The following is a 19204-nucleotide window of genomic DNA, read 5'->3' on the forward strand; positions in this document are numbered from 1 at the left end:
ATCGACAGTCAGTGCCAATGAAAACATATGAAATATAAAACATATTTTTGCTCTTTTTATTTGATGGTAGGTTTAGAATAAAAACTTTACCTGTTGAAGGTATAATTTTAAGACGTCACAGATGTTATTTGGATGAAATTCTGAAAGGTCTACCAAATGCATTCCATTCTCCAAAGCTTGAAACAGTTTTTTAGTTTTTGCTTTGTTTCCAATATCACGATAAATTCCCTTGAATAGAAAAAAAAATTATGCAAAATTCTACTTTACTACAAAGGACTAAATGTAGACATCTAAACATATTTGCTGTATTTACTTCAATTTTATTAGTATTTTAGAAAAAAAGTTAAAGTCAAATCAATTAACATTTTCCAAATACATGTGAATAAATTTAGTTATTACAAACTGAGAGTACTGATTTTCTTTTTTTAAAAAATATTTTATTTACATTTTAGTTTTCGGCAGAGACAATATCTTTGTTTGTATGTGGTGCCTAGGATCGAACCCAGGTCGCACCCATGCCAGGGGAGCGAGCTACCGTGCTACCACTTGAGCCACATCCCCAGCCCCACTGATTTTCTTAAAATATCCTTTTCATTAAAAGAAATCACACAGGCATTTATATTTTTAGAATTTTAAGAGTTAACAACATACCTGTAAACACAAGGCTCTCTTTTCAATCTCTGAGACACAAATTTTGAGTATAAAAGGAATGCCATCTGGCTCCTTTTTTGCAACTTGTGTGAGTTTTACTCCAAATAAGTATATTTTTCCCACAAGTTTCTGATGACCACAAATGATGACTAAGTTTTCCAAACACTGTTGATGACAAACAAGGAGACACTACAAGAAAATGACAGTTTAAAACTGATTAACTCATCTTAAAACTATTCACAACTAAGTAAACAACAGGCATACTAATAACAATAAAAATGAGTTACACATAAGGAGCTAATGTGATTCCAAAAATATCTTACCTCTTCACATTCAACACCTTGGAATACATTTACAATGCCTTCACAATCTCTGCATTCTGTGGGGAATCTCAATTTTCGGAACTTGTGAGTAACAGCTGCTTTTGACATCAATGGTTTCTTAAATGCTTCAAGGGAACTGAGTCCTTACAACAAAAATGTTATTGTATAGGAGGGTAAATTGACCAAAAAACAAAACAAAACAAAAACCAAACCTATATATCTATATGTATATCATGATATTGTACTTGAAATAATTTTTAGACTTTGAGATTATTCATATATTACAAAAAGCTATTATTTTGAGTTTCTAACATGAAAAAAGCATCCAATTTATAGATCTCTTTTATAAAACAATACTTTTATTCAATATTTTATCCATGAGTAAAAATCGCCATCAAACCCATAAAATAATTGGAAGATACTATGGCATAATGTTTTCTGAATCAGTAAATTTAAGCCAAGCACAATGGTGTATGCCTGTGATCCTAGCAATTTAGGAGGTTGAGGCAGGAGAATTACAAGTTTGAGGCCTACCTCAGCAACTTTAGTGAGACACTGTCTTGAAATAAAAAATGAAAAAGGCCAAGGATGGCATCTCAGTGATAGAATGCCCCAGAGTTCAATCCCTAGTCCCAGGGGGAAAAATAATATTTATACTTGTATTAATGTGCTCTTCACAGAGTTGGGAAGTATGTTTATAGGTGGCATATGAATGCTACAAATGCTTCAATGAAGAACAGCAACATTAAGGATAGATCTCTTCTTAATTCATTATAAAATTATAGGTAATACTAGCTAGTTATATTTTAATATTATATAAATATTCCACTAATTTGGGAAATTATGCCAAGACAGGCATCTGCAGGTATCAAATGTACAAAATTATTTTGTATGAGTCTAATTTGAGTCATTAAGGTAACTGACTTTTATATCCTTCAGCACCCAAAACATTCCTTATTCTGAAGAAGTACGCTGAATCTGCTCTTCCTGCTAGATTTCTTATACTCTTTCTTTAGAAGGAGATTTCTCAGACTTTCTCAGGCATGCTCCCTTTTAACAGTAAGTCATTGGATTTATGAAAGAAGATCATTCCTAGCCTGCTATTTTAATACCATGCCAATACATTTTAGATCTACTAATTTTGTTGCTTATTTTTTTTTTAAGTTTTTGGTGGTGCTGGGAATCGAACCTATTGAACCTATGACCTTGTGTATGCTAAGCAAATACTCTACCACTAAGCTATTATCCCTAACCCTCCTGCTTATTTTTCTATTTGTAATTTAAATAACTGATTATTATATTGTCAACTAATACTTGAACATAATTTTTGGGATATATTTAAGTTACTGTGTGGCGCTTTTGTTTAGTACACAGCAAAGTAATGATTCTTTAAAAAGATACTATCTTACTAACATCATGAGGTGCTACTACTTCAACCAATTTAATGGATTTTCATTCAGGTGAATACAATACAATACCAGCTTCTGAAGGGGAAGGTGGCTCTCTTTCATCTAAATCATCTGCAGAAGACATGGTTCCACTGGATGGAGTTTGTGGAACTTTTTGATGAAAGTCTCCTAAAAGAAAATTGTTGCTACTATTACCTGGCTATTCATTATAGAATATTACAAATAGGGGGCTGGGACTGTGGCTCAGCGGTAGCGCACTTGCCTTGCATGGGTGAGGCATTGGGTTCAATTCTCAGTACCACATATAAATAAATAAAATAAAGATCTATCAACAACTAAGATAAAAAGTATTAAAAAAGAATATTACAAATGGGAAATGACAATTTTTTGGAATTATACAAGTCATACTATTTTATTAGCTTCACTGGAAAAATTTGCTTGCTTTTTTATCTTTTTTAAAAAATATTTTATTAGTTATTGATGGACCTTTATTTATTTATATGTGGTGCTGAGAATTAAGCCCAGTGCCTCATATATGCTAGGCAAGCGCTTTACCACTGAGCCACAACCTCAACCCCTCCGTTCTTATATTCTAGATAACAGGGAGTTCTGATGTTCATTCATTCCTGGGAAAAAAAAGAATTTAACTAAATCCATCTGACTTTTCCAAATAAATTTAAAATTAGGTCATATATTCCTATGAGAATTTACTGACAACTTCTGATAGAAAGTATTAGAGGTTGTAAGCCTCACAAAGGCTTACAACCTCTAATATCTGATATTCATGTTCTATATCTAATATCTGACAGTGGCTAACAAAATAGTAAAGTTGTCATTAAATGTTTCCTAAGTTACAAATAAATGTATATATTCTAAAGCCTTCTAAAGTATACAAAAATCATTTGAACCCAATAATTCAATAGTAAAATTAAATTATGTTATTAGTAATTCAGGAGATAGGAGCCAGGAACAACAACCCAGGGATCTCTAGCCAGGAACTGAAACCACAAGTTCAAACTATGTCAATGGACACTACTGTGTATATATCAAAGCTGGTTTGGAAGCAGACTGACTAGTAGAGATTTACTCTGATGAAATTATAAACAGGTCTACAACTGAGTAAAGAATTCACCTTAACTCAAAATACTTAAAAAAAAAAGGCCTTGGAATTTGATGAAGTCAAACCCTATAACATCTCCCAAGGGATAGGAGGAAGGCAGATAGCCAGAAAGGACTATAGCAGTCTTTGGTGGAAGAATGTGGAAGCAAGACTCTCTTGGGTTTAAATGTGACCTTCTCCTGCTAGCTATAAAACCTATGGTGAATTGTCCCAATTATGGACTTTAAGGCAGACATGGTGGTTATAATTGGGACTAGGTCTCATACATACAGCCTGATTTTCTAATTCCAGAGCTCTAGTTCATTTAATGATCAAATGAGTATTCTGCTTCTTCATAAACCTGTATTCTCTTCAGAGTGAAAAGCACCTGTTAGGTCTGCATTCTTAGAGCATCTGTCCTCTTCTGTTTCATTACAATTGTCAGGAAGGTGCAAAACATCCTCTAAAGCATCAGCAGGGCCACATCTAGGCTTCTGGGAACTATTTGTTAATGGTTTATTTACATTCCTAAGAAAAAGCAAATAAAGCTCAGCACTAACAATATCTACTTTATACCACAGTCAGAAAAATTTGTTCATTTAATAAATGTAGAGTAATTAACTGAATATTATGAACAAATTATTACATGGTTCAGCTTCTTAAAGGAGATATGGGTAAAACTTATTTTCACAGTTGGAAACATGAACAGGAATAGCAATGGTACAGTTAGTAATTCACTTTATGGTTAAACTTCTCCAACATCACCTCAGTGGAAAATGTGGGTTAAATTTTGTGGACATTCAAAATGTGTATGTTTGTCCTTTGCCATTCCCAAAAGATTTATGTCTCACAGAACTGAAGTCTGTCAAAACGGAAAGCTTTACTCTCAAGTGAGTTACATCTATTCACTAAATGGACTAAGAAATGACAAAATAATACAAAAAAATCCAGAAATTTATAAAGCTAATTCTATGAATGTTAGAAAAGATACCTCTTTATAATAGTCAGAAACTTAGTAAATGTCTTATTTCTAGAAATCCATGTATATAATAATTCTTACCCATCAACTTTTTCTTCTTCAGTTGAATTTGTAGCCTTCACAGATTCACTATACTCTTGGCCTGGATCATAAAGTTTGGCACTATCACAGAGAGACTGTAAACTGTTTGCAAGGGAGGCAGCCTGCAGGTGCTGCATCTGGAAGAGGTTAACTGTTACCTATAGTCACAGATACAAAAGGCAGAAACAACTCATGATATACAGAATGCATTATAAATAAATGTACATTGATTTCAACGAATGCACCAATATAAAGGGCATATAAGTAAAACAGCACTGAATACCACTGTACACATGGTATATTGCCTAATATTATGAAAGATAAAGATTGTAAATAAAAAGCAGTTTTAATCTAATATCTAGGAGTAATCATTTCCTGCAAAACGGTTTTAAACTGTAAAGTGTAAAAGGTACAACCGACTCCCCTGAAGGTTCACAATCTGAGGATCCACAGCTCTGTACCCTGCTGGTTTGACCACACTGCCTACACTTACTTATATGACCGTGATCAAGTTATTGGTAACTAGTGACTTGAAGAAAATTGACATTCGAATGAATCACCGGAGAGACCTTGTTCAAATGCAAAGTGTGGATTGAAACCCAAGATCCTGCATTCCTTACAGGCTTCCAAAGTAATGGCAATATGACTGTTTCAAAGACCTCATTTTTAGAGAAAAGGTTTTCTAGAATTTTGTTTCTGCATCAGTTAAAAAGGAGGTAAAAAACAATTATATTTTACCCAATATGACTACATGTGAATTAAATAACTTAATGTAGACAAATAGCTCAATACACTGGTATGTAAATACTTAATCCTAAATATCATCAACTATAGTTTGATGTGTCAAAGGTAAATGGTTAACCTAAATGACTTACAAGGTAATTTCAAATCCTTGGATTTTATAATCCTATTCAATTATTATACATTTCTGTAAGCTACAACATTAATTAATTAAAATTTGGTAAATTAATGAAACATAATTTTAAATACCCAAACATTTTAAATGTTTCTTATTCAGATGCAGTGATCTTACTATCCCTGGGTTACACTGAATTTGCTCAAAAACCCTGGGCAGAATGCACAAATCAGCTATCCAAGAACTCCAAAAAGAAAATGGTAGTAGATAGAATGTAGCAAATAAATTACAATTCAACATATATTTTCCTTGTTCCCACCCTAATCACATTTCCAGCCCATGCTTGGCCCCTATGCAAAAACAGTTTGAGATCCAGAAGTATACACAGGGTATGGATAGAAAGAACTCCAAGAGAGATCCTCTCCAGTCTAAGAAACAAACAAACAAAAAGACATGGAATAGGAGATGTGACTAAAAGAGCAGGTGATAACCCTGGTTTCTTTGTGGTGGGTTTGTTTCCTTTCCTGCCAGATGAATTGTGCTCTAAGGAGTGAGTGGATATGAAATTCCTCTTGTTTTCCTTTATTCTCTCCTAATTTAATGACTGAGAATTGATGCCCCTGGCTCTCTGGAGGACAGCAGAGTAGGCAGTTACATTTTAGTTCCCCAGTCAGAAGACTAGGAAGGGAGGCACATTGGAGCTGGAAAGAGAATCTAACTAGATCAAATTCTGTTAAGCTTAAAAAAAAATGAATGTTCAATACAGGTTATAAACAGGATGGAAAGTCACAGAATGTATGTTGAAAATAGTTCAGGTATCATCTAATGTTACTTGTCACACTAAGAACCACGAAAATCTTGAAAGTTTCATCAACTCACAAGTGAATAGACAGTGCACAGATATCAACACTGAAGTTACTCAGATGGTGCAATTATCAGATGAAAACTCTAAAGCAGCTATGATAACATGTTCAAGAAGTGAGGACAATCAATCTTGATACATGAACAGATAGAAGTCTTAGAAGAGAAATAGAAGATTCAAAAAAGAAACAAAATGGAATTTTCTGATTACAAAATTTACTAAAGGATTGAATAGGAAAACGGAGTCAGTGAACCTGAAGACAAATCCATAGCACAATAAAGTTGCCCCTCAATTTATGATATACTTACTTCCTGATAAACTCACCTTAAGTTGAAGATGTATTTAAAACCCACTGTAAAGTTGAACAGTGTTAAGGCTGAGCCACAGTAAGTTGGGGACTGTTTGTAAAAACAATTAAAGGTAAAAAGATTGGGGGAAAAAACAGGATCATTCAAACCTGTGAGAGCACTTGAGTCACCTGAGTTTAAGAGAGGAGAAAGAAAGTGCTACAAATGAAAATATTTGAAAACAAAACAAAACAACAACTAAAACCTTGTCGATATTTGCAAGGGTCAAACGTGTAGATTCAAGAAATTCAGTAAATCCAAAACAGGAAAAAAGTCAGCAAAATCCATGCACAGTATATCTTAGCCAAACTGCTGAAAAGCAAACACAAAGAAAATCTAACCTTGGAAGTAGCCAAAGAAGCAACACAGACCATACAAGGAACAATGATGCAAATGACTATGGATTTCTTCTAAGAAACCACGGAGGCCAGAGGCAGTAAAACAACATTTTTAAAGTGGTGGGGGAAGAAAAACAACAACCGAATTGTGTATTTAAAACTCAATGTACACTATCCAACATGGCGGCGGGCACGGAGAGATCAAGTCTCTAACCTCTCCAGCTGCGCGGGATAGGGAGTTGTAAACTGTCTAAATGCTGTTTGCTCAGGATCACTATGCAATGCTGAGCTGACATGGATCTGGGGCCAATAGTTTGGGCTTCTCAGAACACACACCGAGCCAGGATCGGCTGCATTCAAGCTCCCGTTCGCCTGCTTCTCATGACTCAGCACTAACGATTCCGCTAAAATAACTGGTCGGCTCTTCTAAACTTACAGAGGTAAAAGCCAACCGAGCCTTCATAGGCAGTGGCCACAGGACTGAAACGGGGCTTGGAAGAGACAGTCAGGACCCACCTGTTGCATAGGTCATCTGGCAAAGGGAACGAACGTTCACCATTTGCATGGGATACCACCATGGCAGAGAACTGACGTCACGGACGGAGGAGATAACTTCATTGAAACCAGCGGCAACAGGTGTGTAATCCCCTAGCCATTCCTCTCCACACAGCGGGGAAACCTTAAGGGCCAATGTCAGCTCTCCAGAGAGCGCGATAGCCAGACCGAGGGAATCAGGAGTGGCGCGGGGGCGCGGAACTCCCCGCTACCACTCACACCAGTGCTGACAACTGAGGTCTCTTGCACCAGCTACCGGGGGCGTGGCTACCGGAGGGCAAGCAAATTCGCTGGAGGTTCTCAGCCCCAAGCTCTACAAACTTAGGATCTGAGGGAGGCAAACAGGGAGAGTGTGCCCAGGCGTTCATGAAAACAGGGCTCTAGGAGCAGCAGACCTGGTGTGTAGCCAGTATTGTGGTGAGCGGCACCAGTGAGAGGGGCCTGGCTCGAGGAAACACAAGAGAAGGCCCTAGACACTCATCATTGGAGACCCGCCCAGTCTGGGAGGAAGAGCTGCTGCACAGTGATTGGTTCCCACCTATTGAGAGGAGAAGCTTGGCCCAGTGGGCATAGCTCCACCTACTGGAAGAGAAGTTAATGGAACTCTATGACTGCATTTAATATTATTATTATTATTATTTTTTTTTTTTGATTTGGGTTTTATTTTCCTTTCATTTTCATTTTTTTTGTTGTTGTTCATTAACTTTTTTAAATGTTTTTAATTTTTAAAAATTTTTTTATTTTATTATTATTATTTTTTTTAAATTTTAATTTTCATTTTTTTATTATCATTATTATTTTTTTAAAAAATTTTTTTTCTTTATTTTCTATTTTTTTCTTTTTTCATTTCTTTTCAATTTCCTTATTCCCCCTTCCTTGAATTCTACCTGTCTACTCTCATTCTCTTTAGTGACTTCTTCCCTTCCCTTCTAATATCTTTCCTCCCAAGCATCAAATAAATTTATAAGAGTGAACAGAAACTCAGCAAGAAGTAACATGAGAAGCATAAAAAAAGCAAGGAAGAAAAGGAGTACAAACAATGAAGGACAGCCTAAATATTCAGGAGGACCTAGAGTCACCAGAAAAATGGTCATATAAAGAACTCAAGGAATACCTTAGACAGATGGAATGGAACCTTAAAGAGGATATGAGACAGCAAATCCAAACAGTGAAAGAATACATTGAAAATGAATTACATAAACAGATAAAAGAAGAAGTTAAGCATCTTTATCAGGAGATAGAGATTATAAAAAAATCAAACAATAATTCTAGAAATGAAGGAAACGATAAACCAAATTAAAAACTCAACTGAATCACTAACAGAGTGGAGCAAGTAGAAGCCAGAACATCAGATAATGAAGACAAAATATATCATCTTGAAAAGAGTCTAGCCAACTCAGAAAAGCTGGTAAAAAATCATGAGAAAAACATCCAAGAGATATGGGATAACATAAAAAAACCAAACTTACAAGTCATCGGAATAGAGGAAGGCATAGAGATTCAAACCAAAGGAATGAGTAACTTGCTGAATGAAATAATTACAGAAAACTTCCAGAAATAAAAAAGGAAATGGATATACAAATTGAAGATGCATACAGGACACCGAGCACACAAAATCACAGTAGACCAACGCCAAGACACATTGTTATGAAGATATCCAATATACAGAACAAAGAGAAAATATTAAAAGCTACAAGAGAAAGGAGGCATAAACCAATAAGGTTAACAATGGATTTTTCATCATAGACGCTGAAAGCGAGAAGATCCTGGAACAACCTATTTCAAACACTGAAAGACAATGGATGCCAACCAAGAATTCTGTATCCAGCAAAATTAAGCTTCAGGTATGACAACAAAATAAAAATCTTTCATGATAAACAAAAGCTAAAAGAATTTGCAGCCAGAAAACGAGCATTGCAAAGCATCTTGAGCAAAACACTACACGAGAAAGAAATGAAAAACAATAACCAAAATCATCAGTGGGAAGTTCCTCTGTAATGACAGAGGGCGGTGGGGGGGGGGAAGCTAATCATGGAGAAACAAACTAAATTAAAAAAAAAGATAAATAATCAAACATGGCTGGCAGTACAAATCATATATCAATAGTAACTCTAAACGTTAATGGCTTAAACTCTGCAATAAAGCGACATAGGCTGGTAACATGGATTAAAAAAAAAATCCAACAATATGCTGCCTCCAGGAGACACATCTGATTGGAAAAGACATACACAGGCTGAAGGTGAAAGGTTGGGAAAAAATATACCATGCACACGGTCCTCGTAAGCAAGCAGGGGTGGCCATCCTCATATTGAATAAAATCGACTTCAAGACTAAGTTAATCAAAAGGGATAAGGAAGGACATTATATACTGTTAAAAGGAACCATTCACCAACAAGACATAACAAGTATCAATATTTATGCACCAAATAATGGTGCTGCAACGTTCGTAAAACAAATTCTCCTCAAGTTCAAGAATCAAATAGACCACAACACAATAATTATGGGTGACTTCAAAACACCTCTCTCACCATTGGACAGATCCTCCAAACAAAAGTTGAATAAAGAAACTATAGAACTCAATATCACAATCAATAACATAGATTTAACTGACATATATAGAATATATCAACCATCATCAAGTGGATATACTTTTTTTTTCTCAGCAGCACATGGATCCTTCTCAAAAATAGACCATATATTATGCCATAGGGCAACCCACAGTAAATATAAAGGGGTGGAGATAATACCATGCATTTTATCTGATCATAATGGAATAAAACTGGAAATCAATGATAAAAGAAGGAAGGAAAAATCCTACATCACATGGAAAATGAACAATATGTTACCGAATGATCAATGGGTTACAGAAGACATAAAGGAGGAAATCAAAAAATTCTTAGAGATAAATGAAAATACAGACACAACATACAGGAATCTATGGGACACAATGAAAGCAGTTTTAAGAGGGAAATTCATCACTTGGAGGTCATTCCTCAAAAAAAAAGAAAAAACCAACAAATAAATGAGCTCACACTTCATCTCAAAGCCCTAGAAAAGGAAGAGCAAAACAATAGCAAATGCAGCAGAAGGCAAGAAATAATTAAAATCAGAGTGGAAATCAACGAAATTGAAACAAAAGAACTATTGAAAAAATTGACAAAACTAAAAGTTGGTTCTTCAAAACAATAAATAAGGGTCGACAGACCCTTAGCCATGCTAATGAAGAGAAGAGAGAGAACTCAAATTACTAACATATGGGATGAAAAAGGCAATATCACTACAGATGCTATAGAAATACAGAAGACAATTAGAAATTATTTTGAAAACCTATATTCCAATAAAATAGAAGATAGTGAAGACATTGATAACTTTCTTAAGTCATATGATTTGCCCAGACTGAGTCAGGAGGATACACACAATTTAAACAGACCAATTTCAATGGATGAAATTGAAGAAGCAATCAAAAGACTACCAACCAAGAAAAGCCCAGGACCAGATGGGTATACAGAGGAGTTACAAAACCTTTAAAGACGAATTAATACCAATACTTTTCAAGTTATTTCTGGAAATAAAAAAGAGGGAGCTCTGCCAAATTCATTCTATGAGGCCAACATCACCATGATTCTGAAACCAGACAAAGACACCTCAAAGAAAGAAAACTACAGACCAATATCTCTGATGAACCTAGATGCAAAAATTCTCAATAAAATTCTGGCGAATCGGATACAAAGGCATATCAAAAAAATTGTGCACCATGATCAAGTAGGATTCATCCCTGGGATGCAAGGATGGTTCAATATACGGAAATCAATAAATGTTATTCACCACATCAATAGACTTAAAAATAAGAACCATATGATCATCTCGATAGACGCAGAAAAAGCATTCGACAAAGTACAGTATCCCTTTATGTTCAAAACATTAGAAAAACTAGGGATAACAGGAACTTACCTTGACATTGTAAAAGCTATCTATGCTAAGCCTCAGGCTAGCATCATTCTGAATGGACAAAAGTTGAAGGCATTCCCTCTAAAATCTGGAACAAGACAGGGATGCCCTCTATCACCACTTCTATTCAATATAGTTCTTGAAACACTGGCCAGAGCAATTAGACAGACGAAAGAAATTAAAGGCATAAAAATAGGAAAAGAAGAACTCAAATTATCACTATTTGCAGATGACATGATAATATATCTAACAGACCTAAAAGGGTCTACAAAAAAACTACTAGAACTAATAAATGAATTCAGCAAAGTGGCAGGATATAAAATCAAAACGCATAAATCAAAGGCATTTCTGTATATCAGAGACAAAATTCTGAAATGGAAATGAGGAAAAACACTCCATTCACAATATCCTCAAAAAAAATAAAATACTTGGGAATCAACCTAACAAAAGAGGTGAAAGATTTATACAATGAAAACTACAGAACCCTAAAGAGAGAAGTAGAAGATCATCTTAGAAGATGGAAAAATATACCCTGTTCATGGATAGGCAGAACTAACATCATCAAAATGGCGATATTACCAAAAGCTCTCTTTAGGTTTAATGCAATGCCAATCAAAATCCCAACGGCATTTCTTGTAGAAATAGATAAAGCAATCATGAAATTCATATGGAAAAACAAAAGACCCAGAATAGCAAAATCAATTCTAAGCAGGAAGTGTGAATCAGGCGGTATAGTGATACGAGATTTCAAACTATATTACAGAGCAATAGTAACAAAAACAGCATGGTACTGGTACCAAAACAGGCGGGTGGACCAATGGTACAGAATAGAGGACACAGAGACTAATCCCCAAAGCTACAATAATCTTATATTTGATAAAGGAGCTAAAAGCATGCAATGGAGGAAGGATAGCATCTTCAACAAATGATGTTCAGAAAACTGGAAATCCATATGCAACAAAGGGAAACTGAATCCCTTTCTCTCGCCATGCACAAAAGTTAACTCAAAGTGGATCAAGGAGCTAGATATCATATCAGAGACTCTGCGTCTGATAGAAGAAAAAGTTGGCTCCGATCTACATATTGTGGGGTCGGGCTACAAATTCCTTAATAGGACACCCATAGCACAAGAGTTAATAACAAGAATCAACAAATGGGACTTACTTAAACTGAAAAGTTTTTTCTCAGCAAGAGAAACAATAAGAGAGGTAAATAGGGAGCCTACATCCTGGGAACAAATCTTTACTCCTCACACTTCAGATAGAGCCCTAATATTGAGAGTATACAAAGAACTCAAAAAATTAGACAATAAGATAACAAATAACCCAATCAACAAATGGGCCAAGGACCTGAACAGACACTTCTCAGAGGAGGACATACAATCAATCAACAAGTACATGAAAAAATGCTCACCATCTCTAGTTATCAGAGAAATGCAAATCAAAACCACCCTAAGATACCATCTCATTCCAGTAAGATTGGCAGCCATTATGAAGTCAAACAACAAGTGCTGGCAAGGATGTGGTGAAAAGGGTACTCTTGTACATTGCTGGTGGGACTGCAAACTGGTGGGGCCAATTTGGAAAGCAGAATGGAGATTCCTGGGAAAGCTGGGAATGGAACCACCATTTGACCCAGCTATTGCCCTTCTCAGACTATTCCCTGAAGACCTTAAAAGAGCGTACTACAGGGATATTGCCACATCGATGTTCATAGCAGCACAATTCACAATTGCTAGACTGTGGAACCAACCCAGATGCCCTTCAATAGATGAATGTATAAAGAAATGTGGCATTTATACACCATGGAGTATTACGCAGCACTAAAAAATGACAAAATCATGGAATTTTCAGGGAAATGGATGGCACTAGAGCAGATTATGCTTAGTGAAGCTAGCCAATCCCTAAAAAACAAATACCAAATGTCTTCTTTGATATAATGAGAGCAAATAAGAATAGAGCAGGGAGGAAGAGCAGGAAGAAAAGATTAACATTAAACAGAGACATGAGGTGGGAGGGAAAGGGAGAGAAAAGGGAAATTGCATGGAAATGGAGGGAGACCCTCATTGTTATACAAAATTACATATAAGAGGTTGTGAGGGGAATGGGAAAATAAACAAGGAGAGAAATGAATTACAGTAGATGGGGTAGAGAGAGAAGATGGGAGGGGAGGAGAGGGGGGATAGTAAGGGATAGGAAAGGTAGCAGAATACAACAGTCACTAATATGGCATTATGTAAAAATGTGGATGTGTAACCGATGTGATTCTGCAATCTGTATTTGGGGTAAAAATGGGAGTTCATAACCCACTTGATTCTAATGTATGAAATATGATATGTCAAGACTTTGTAATGTTTTGAACAACCAATAAAAAAAGAAAAAAAAAGAAAACTCAATGTACAGTGAAAATGTTCTTTAGAATTAAGGACAACATGAAGGTATTCTTAGATGAAGGGTAATTTAAAAAATTGTGACCAGTAGACTTGCTATAAAAAGAAATGGTAAGAAAGTTCTGTTTACAGAAGAAAAATGTTACCAGAGGGAAAATGGAACTGCAGGAATGAAAGGAAAATAAACAGAAATGGAAAATATGGGCAAATATCATATATTACTTTCCTTCTCTATAATACATATGACTTTTAAGCAAAAATTTTAAGAGGGCCTGGTGAGGTCTCTCATGTATGAACACATATCAATCACAATCCTCAGGGTTAAGGGGACTTGTATAGTGGCTAGGTTTGTACATTTACTTCAAGTGATACAATATTAATTCTCTGTGAACTGTGAAATATTAAATACACTTATGCCTCAGTATGCATTTGGGATGGTTTTAGGATACCCGTCAGATACCCAAATCTCAGATACTCAAGCCTCTTATATAAAATGGCACAGTATTTGTATATATAATCTATGCATACTCTCCCAAATACTTTAAATAAGATTCATAGATTACTTATAGTGTGTGATATGATGCAAACGCCATGTAAATTGTTGTTATACTATATTGTTTGGAGAATGATAAAAAGAAAATCTGTTCACGTTCTATAGTACAGATTTGATGTGTTTTTTGCTTAATTCATGGATGTGGAATCCATGCATGGAGGATCAACTGTATACACACACAAGCACACACACAAATACTGCAATTACTAGTATAACCAACTAAAATACATATGTGTACAATGAGATATAATATAAAAATCCAATATTTAAATTAAATAGACCAAATGTAGATCAGCATTTTAAATTAAAATAAATTCTGATAATAGATTAAATTAAATATATAATAGACAAAATGTAATTCCAGAAAATTATCAATTCAACCAAAAGAAGACAGTAAAAGGGAAGCAGATAAAGGAAATATAAGGTACGAGCAGGAAAGAAAATGGACCTACATATGAACATATATGCTACTTACATTCTATATAAGAAACTTGCTTTAAATACAATGATAAAGTTAAAAATAAAAAGAATGGAAAAAGACATACCATGTTCAAAAGAAAATTGAAGTAACTATCAATATTATAGATCAATATTATATAAATTAGTCTAAAAAGCAAGAACTTTTACCAGGATAAGTGGAGACATTTCATAAAGATAAAAGGACTGATTTATCAATATCATATAACAATTGTTAATGTGGAAGTAACTAATAACATAGTTCAAAGTACATAAAAACTGAAGGAACTAAAAATACACAATATGTTTGTGTCTGCAAACTCTTAGCAACTGATGAACATTTTTAAAAGTAATCAAGAATATGTAAGAAATAAATTTCACTACAAACTAAGAGGAACTGACACTCATGAAACACTCCAGTCAACAATAGAATGCACATTTTTTTCAAGTACACACATGGAATATTCATTATTAATCTTTTCAAAGAAACACCTTTTAGTTTCACTGATTTTTCTTTTCCTTTTTCAGTTTTATTGACTTTTCCGCTTTTTATTCTTTTGTTTGTTCTTGACTCAATCTTGAGTCATAAAACAAACCAAAACAAATTTAAAAGAACTGAAATCATGCAAAGTATTTCTTCCACCATAATGAAATTAAGCTGGAAATCAGTATCTAGAAAAATAATCTTCAAGTACTTGGAAAATTAAACAACAAACTTTACATTACCCCTACCTCAAAAATGAAGTCTTAAGGGAAATTAGAAAGTATTTTAAACTAAACAAAAATGAAATTATATTTCAAAATTTGTGAGATTTTTGAGTTAAACAATGATACAGGGAAATTTAAAGCATTAAATATTTTTACTAGAAAAGCAGGAAGGTTTCAATAAACAATGTAACCTCCTATCTTTAAGAAACTTAAAACAAAAAGCAAACATGAAATAAAGAATAAAAAGCAGAAATCAATAAAACTAGAAAAAAAAATCAATGCTCATAATAATTATGTTTGAAAGCGATTTTTTGTAAATATAAATAAAATTTATAAACTTGGAGCCAGATTGATCAGAGAGAAAACCTGCCAGTGCAAAGGAGGGGAGATAAGGAAAGGAGTGGGGATATAAATGATCTACCTCAGAAACAAAAGAGGAGAGATCACTACAACCTACACACATATCAAGAGGATAAGGAAACACTACAAACAACCCTAAGCACCTAAGTTCAGAATTTAAGATGATAGGCCTGGGGCTGAGGCTGTAGCTGTAGCTCAGCAGTAAAATGCTCACCTAGCACTTGTGAGGCCCTGGGTTCGATCCTCAGCACCACATAAAATAAATAAATAAAATAAAGGCATTGAGTCCAACTACACCTAAAAAAAAATTTGAAAAAAGAAGATGATAAGCCCAACTCCATATAATTCACAGACTACCAAAATTTACCTAAGAAAAATTATTAACTTGCATAGGATTTTATCAACAGAAGTTGAATACATAGTAAAAAATCTTGCTAAAAAATATCCCAAGCCCAGATACTTTCACCAGGGAATGCTACCAAACATCTAGACAGGAAATAACACATATTTAATACAAACTCTTCTAGAAAACAGAATAGGAGGGAACACTTCCCAATTCATTTTATGAAATGGGAATTGCCCTAAACTAAAATCAAATGAAAAAGGAAAAAAATGCAACTCAGAAAGAAGATTAATCTCAAGGATATGTAAGAACTCAAAAATCTTAACATCAAACCAAACAAAAACAGAAAAAACAAACAAACAAACAAAAAATTACCCAAACGATACATAGGCTAAGAAACTGAAAAGACACCTCACAGAAGAAATATAATTGATCAACAAATATATGAAAAAATGTTCAACATCTCTAGCAATTAGAGAAATGTAAATCAAAACTACTCTAAAATGTCATCTCACTCTAGGCAGAATGGCAATTATGAAGAATACAAGCAACAATGTGGGCTAGTATTGTGGTTCAGTGGTAGAATGCTTGTCTCACATATGTGAGGCAGTGGTTTCGATCCTCAGCACCACATAAATAAATAAAATGAATAAAATAAAAGTATTGTGTCCATATACAACTAAAATAAAAGAATACAAGCAACAATAAATGTTGATGAGGATGTGGGAAAAAGGTACACATACACTTGGGTGAAGTAGTATGGAGATTCCTCAGAAAATGTGGAATGAAACCACCATTTGACCCAATTATCCCACTCCTCAGTTTGTACCCAAAGGATTTAAAATCAGCATACTACAGTGACACAGTCACACCCATGTTTATACCAGCTCAACTCACAATAGCTAAACTATGGAACCAACCCAGGTATCCTTTAACAGATGAATGGATAAAGAAACTGCAGTATATAATACACAATGGAATATTACTCAGTCTTTTAAATAAGAATGAAATGGTGGCATTTGCTGGTAAATGGATGAAGCTAGAGAATATCATACTAAGTGAAATAAACCAATCCCCAAAAAACAAAGGCCAAATGTCTTCTCTGATATGTAATGCTAATTCACAATAAAAGGATGGAGTTAGGGAAGAATAGACTTACTTTAGATTAGGTAGAGGGGATTGAAGGGAGGGGAGGTTTTAAAACTTGATATAAAGCAACTGAATCAAGATATTGGGGTTTTCACAAAAGGATAAACAAATAAATATTCCATTTGTTAATGCAATAAAATGAAGAATCCAGAAACAAATATAAACAAATGTGGTCCAGTGATTTTTAAAAATAGATGCAAAGGCATTTTGAAGAAAATGGCACAGTGTTTTCAACCAATGGTATCAGAACAAGTGGAATCTATATTAACCATGTCTTTTATTTTCTGTATTACATGATATTTTGATGTCTTAAAAAACACAAAACAATGCTAGCCAGGGAGAGACTGCCCCTTCTTGGGCTAGATAACTCTTAAAATAGCCCAGGGCTCAGCTGGGATCACATACTTCACATCAAACCAAGGTGTCCCAAATCTATAACCCCAGTCAACTCCCAAACTCTTACCTAAAGCCAACGATTTCCTCTGACCCTCTATCAACCCAAGGTCAGGTACCAAGCAACTAGAGATCATCCCTGTGTCCCAAAGCCCACTGGAATTGTTCAAACTAGCCAATTCTAAACTGTTACTTTGCTCATTTTGCCTCTCCTGAGGAAACCCCAATAAAGATGCCAACTCAACTTTCCTTTCACTCCTGCATCTGACTGCCAAACTTGCTATGATAAGTCCCCTTCTCTTCAGAAAATGTAAGCAATAAATTCTTCTAGGAATGGCATTGACCTCTCTTGTGTTTGGTACAATATCACTTCTGTAAGTTGAAATTCCACAGGTATAATTTTAATATAACATCTATATGCTAAAAATCAAACCTCAATCTATACCTCTTACGAAAATCAATAGGAAATTAGTAGAGAAAAAAGACCAGGAGAAGGGAAGAGACAAGAGAAAAGGCAATTGGTAGGGAATGATATTGCCAAATTATTTTGTTATACTGTATGCATGTATGAGTATGAAACCACAAATCCCACCATATGTATAGTTATAAAAAATGGAAAAAAGTAACTCAAAATGGATCATATATCTAAATGTAAAATTACACAATTTTGTCAGGCACCATGGTGCATGTCTCTAATCCCCTCAACTCAGGAGGCTCATACAGGAGGACCCTTGCAAGTTCATGTGTAGCCTTGGTAACTTAGTGAGATACTGTTTAAAAATAAAGGGACTGGGGGATGTAGCTCAGTGGTAAAGAGCCCCTGGGTTTAATCCATAATTCAAAAATAAATAAATAAATAAATAAACAAATAAGACAAATAAATAAAACTTTTAGGAAAAAACTTTGGGTTAGATGAAGTATCTTTATTCTTAGATATAACATCAAAAACATGACCCATAAAAGGAGAAATAAGCTAGACTCCATCCAAATTAAGATCTTTTGCTCCATGAAAGACTGCTAAAATTATAAAAAGAAGCTGTGAATGGGAGAAGCTCAACAACAGAAAACAAACAACTCAATAAAAAATTAAATTAGATAGGAAAAGTACAGATTACAAATGAGACCTTTAAACATTTTTAAAAATATCATTAGTCATTCTGGAAACACAACTTGAAGCCACAATTAGATAATACTACCCATCTGTTAGAATAGCTAAGATGTAAAAACAAGAAATGACAAATATCAAGGACACAGAATAACTGGAATTCTCATGCACCACTGATTACAACCACTCTGGAAAATAGTTTGGCAGTTTCTTATTGAGTTAAACATGCATTTAGCAATATTAACCAGTAAAACCCACTCCTAGGTCATTTAAAATAATAAAAACATATGCAACAAAAGC

General features: G+C 34.6%; 1 protein-coding gene across 1 annotated transcript in view; it reads right to left on the bottom strand.

Annotated features, from left to right (window-relative positions):
- LOC101977380 (rho GTPase-activating protein 29) overlaps positions 1–19204 on the bottom strand; it is a 77085-nt gene that overhangs the window by 10901 nt on the left and 46980 nt on the right. Inside the window, 6 exon segments of the mRNA XM_078026776.1 lie at positions 91–228; positions 652–840; positions 975–1117; positions 2453–2551; positions 3871–4010; positions 4543–4700. Of these exon segments, the coding sequence (XP_077882902.1) occupies positions 91–228; positions 652–840; positions 975–1117; positions 2453–2551; positions 3871–4010; positions 4543–4700 (867 nt within the window).

The sequence above is a fragment of the Ictidomys tridecemlineatus genome, chromosome 11 (assembly GCF_052094955.1).
Source record: "Ictidomys tridecemlineatus isolate mIctTri1 chromosome 11, mIctTri1.hap1, whole genome shotgun sequence".
NCBI lineage: Eukaryota > Metazoa > Chordata > Mammalia > Rodentia > Sciuridae > Ictidomys > Ictidomys tridecemlineatus.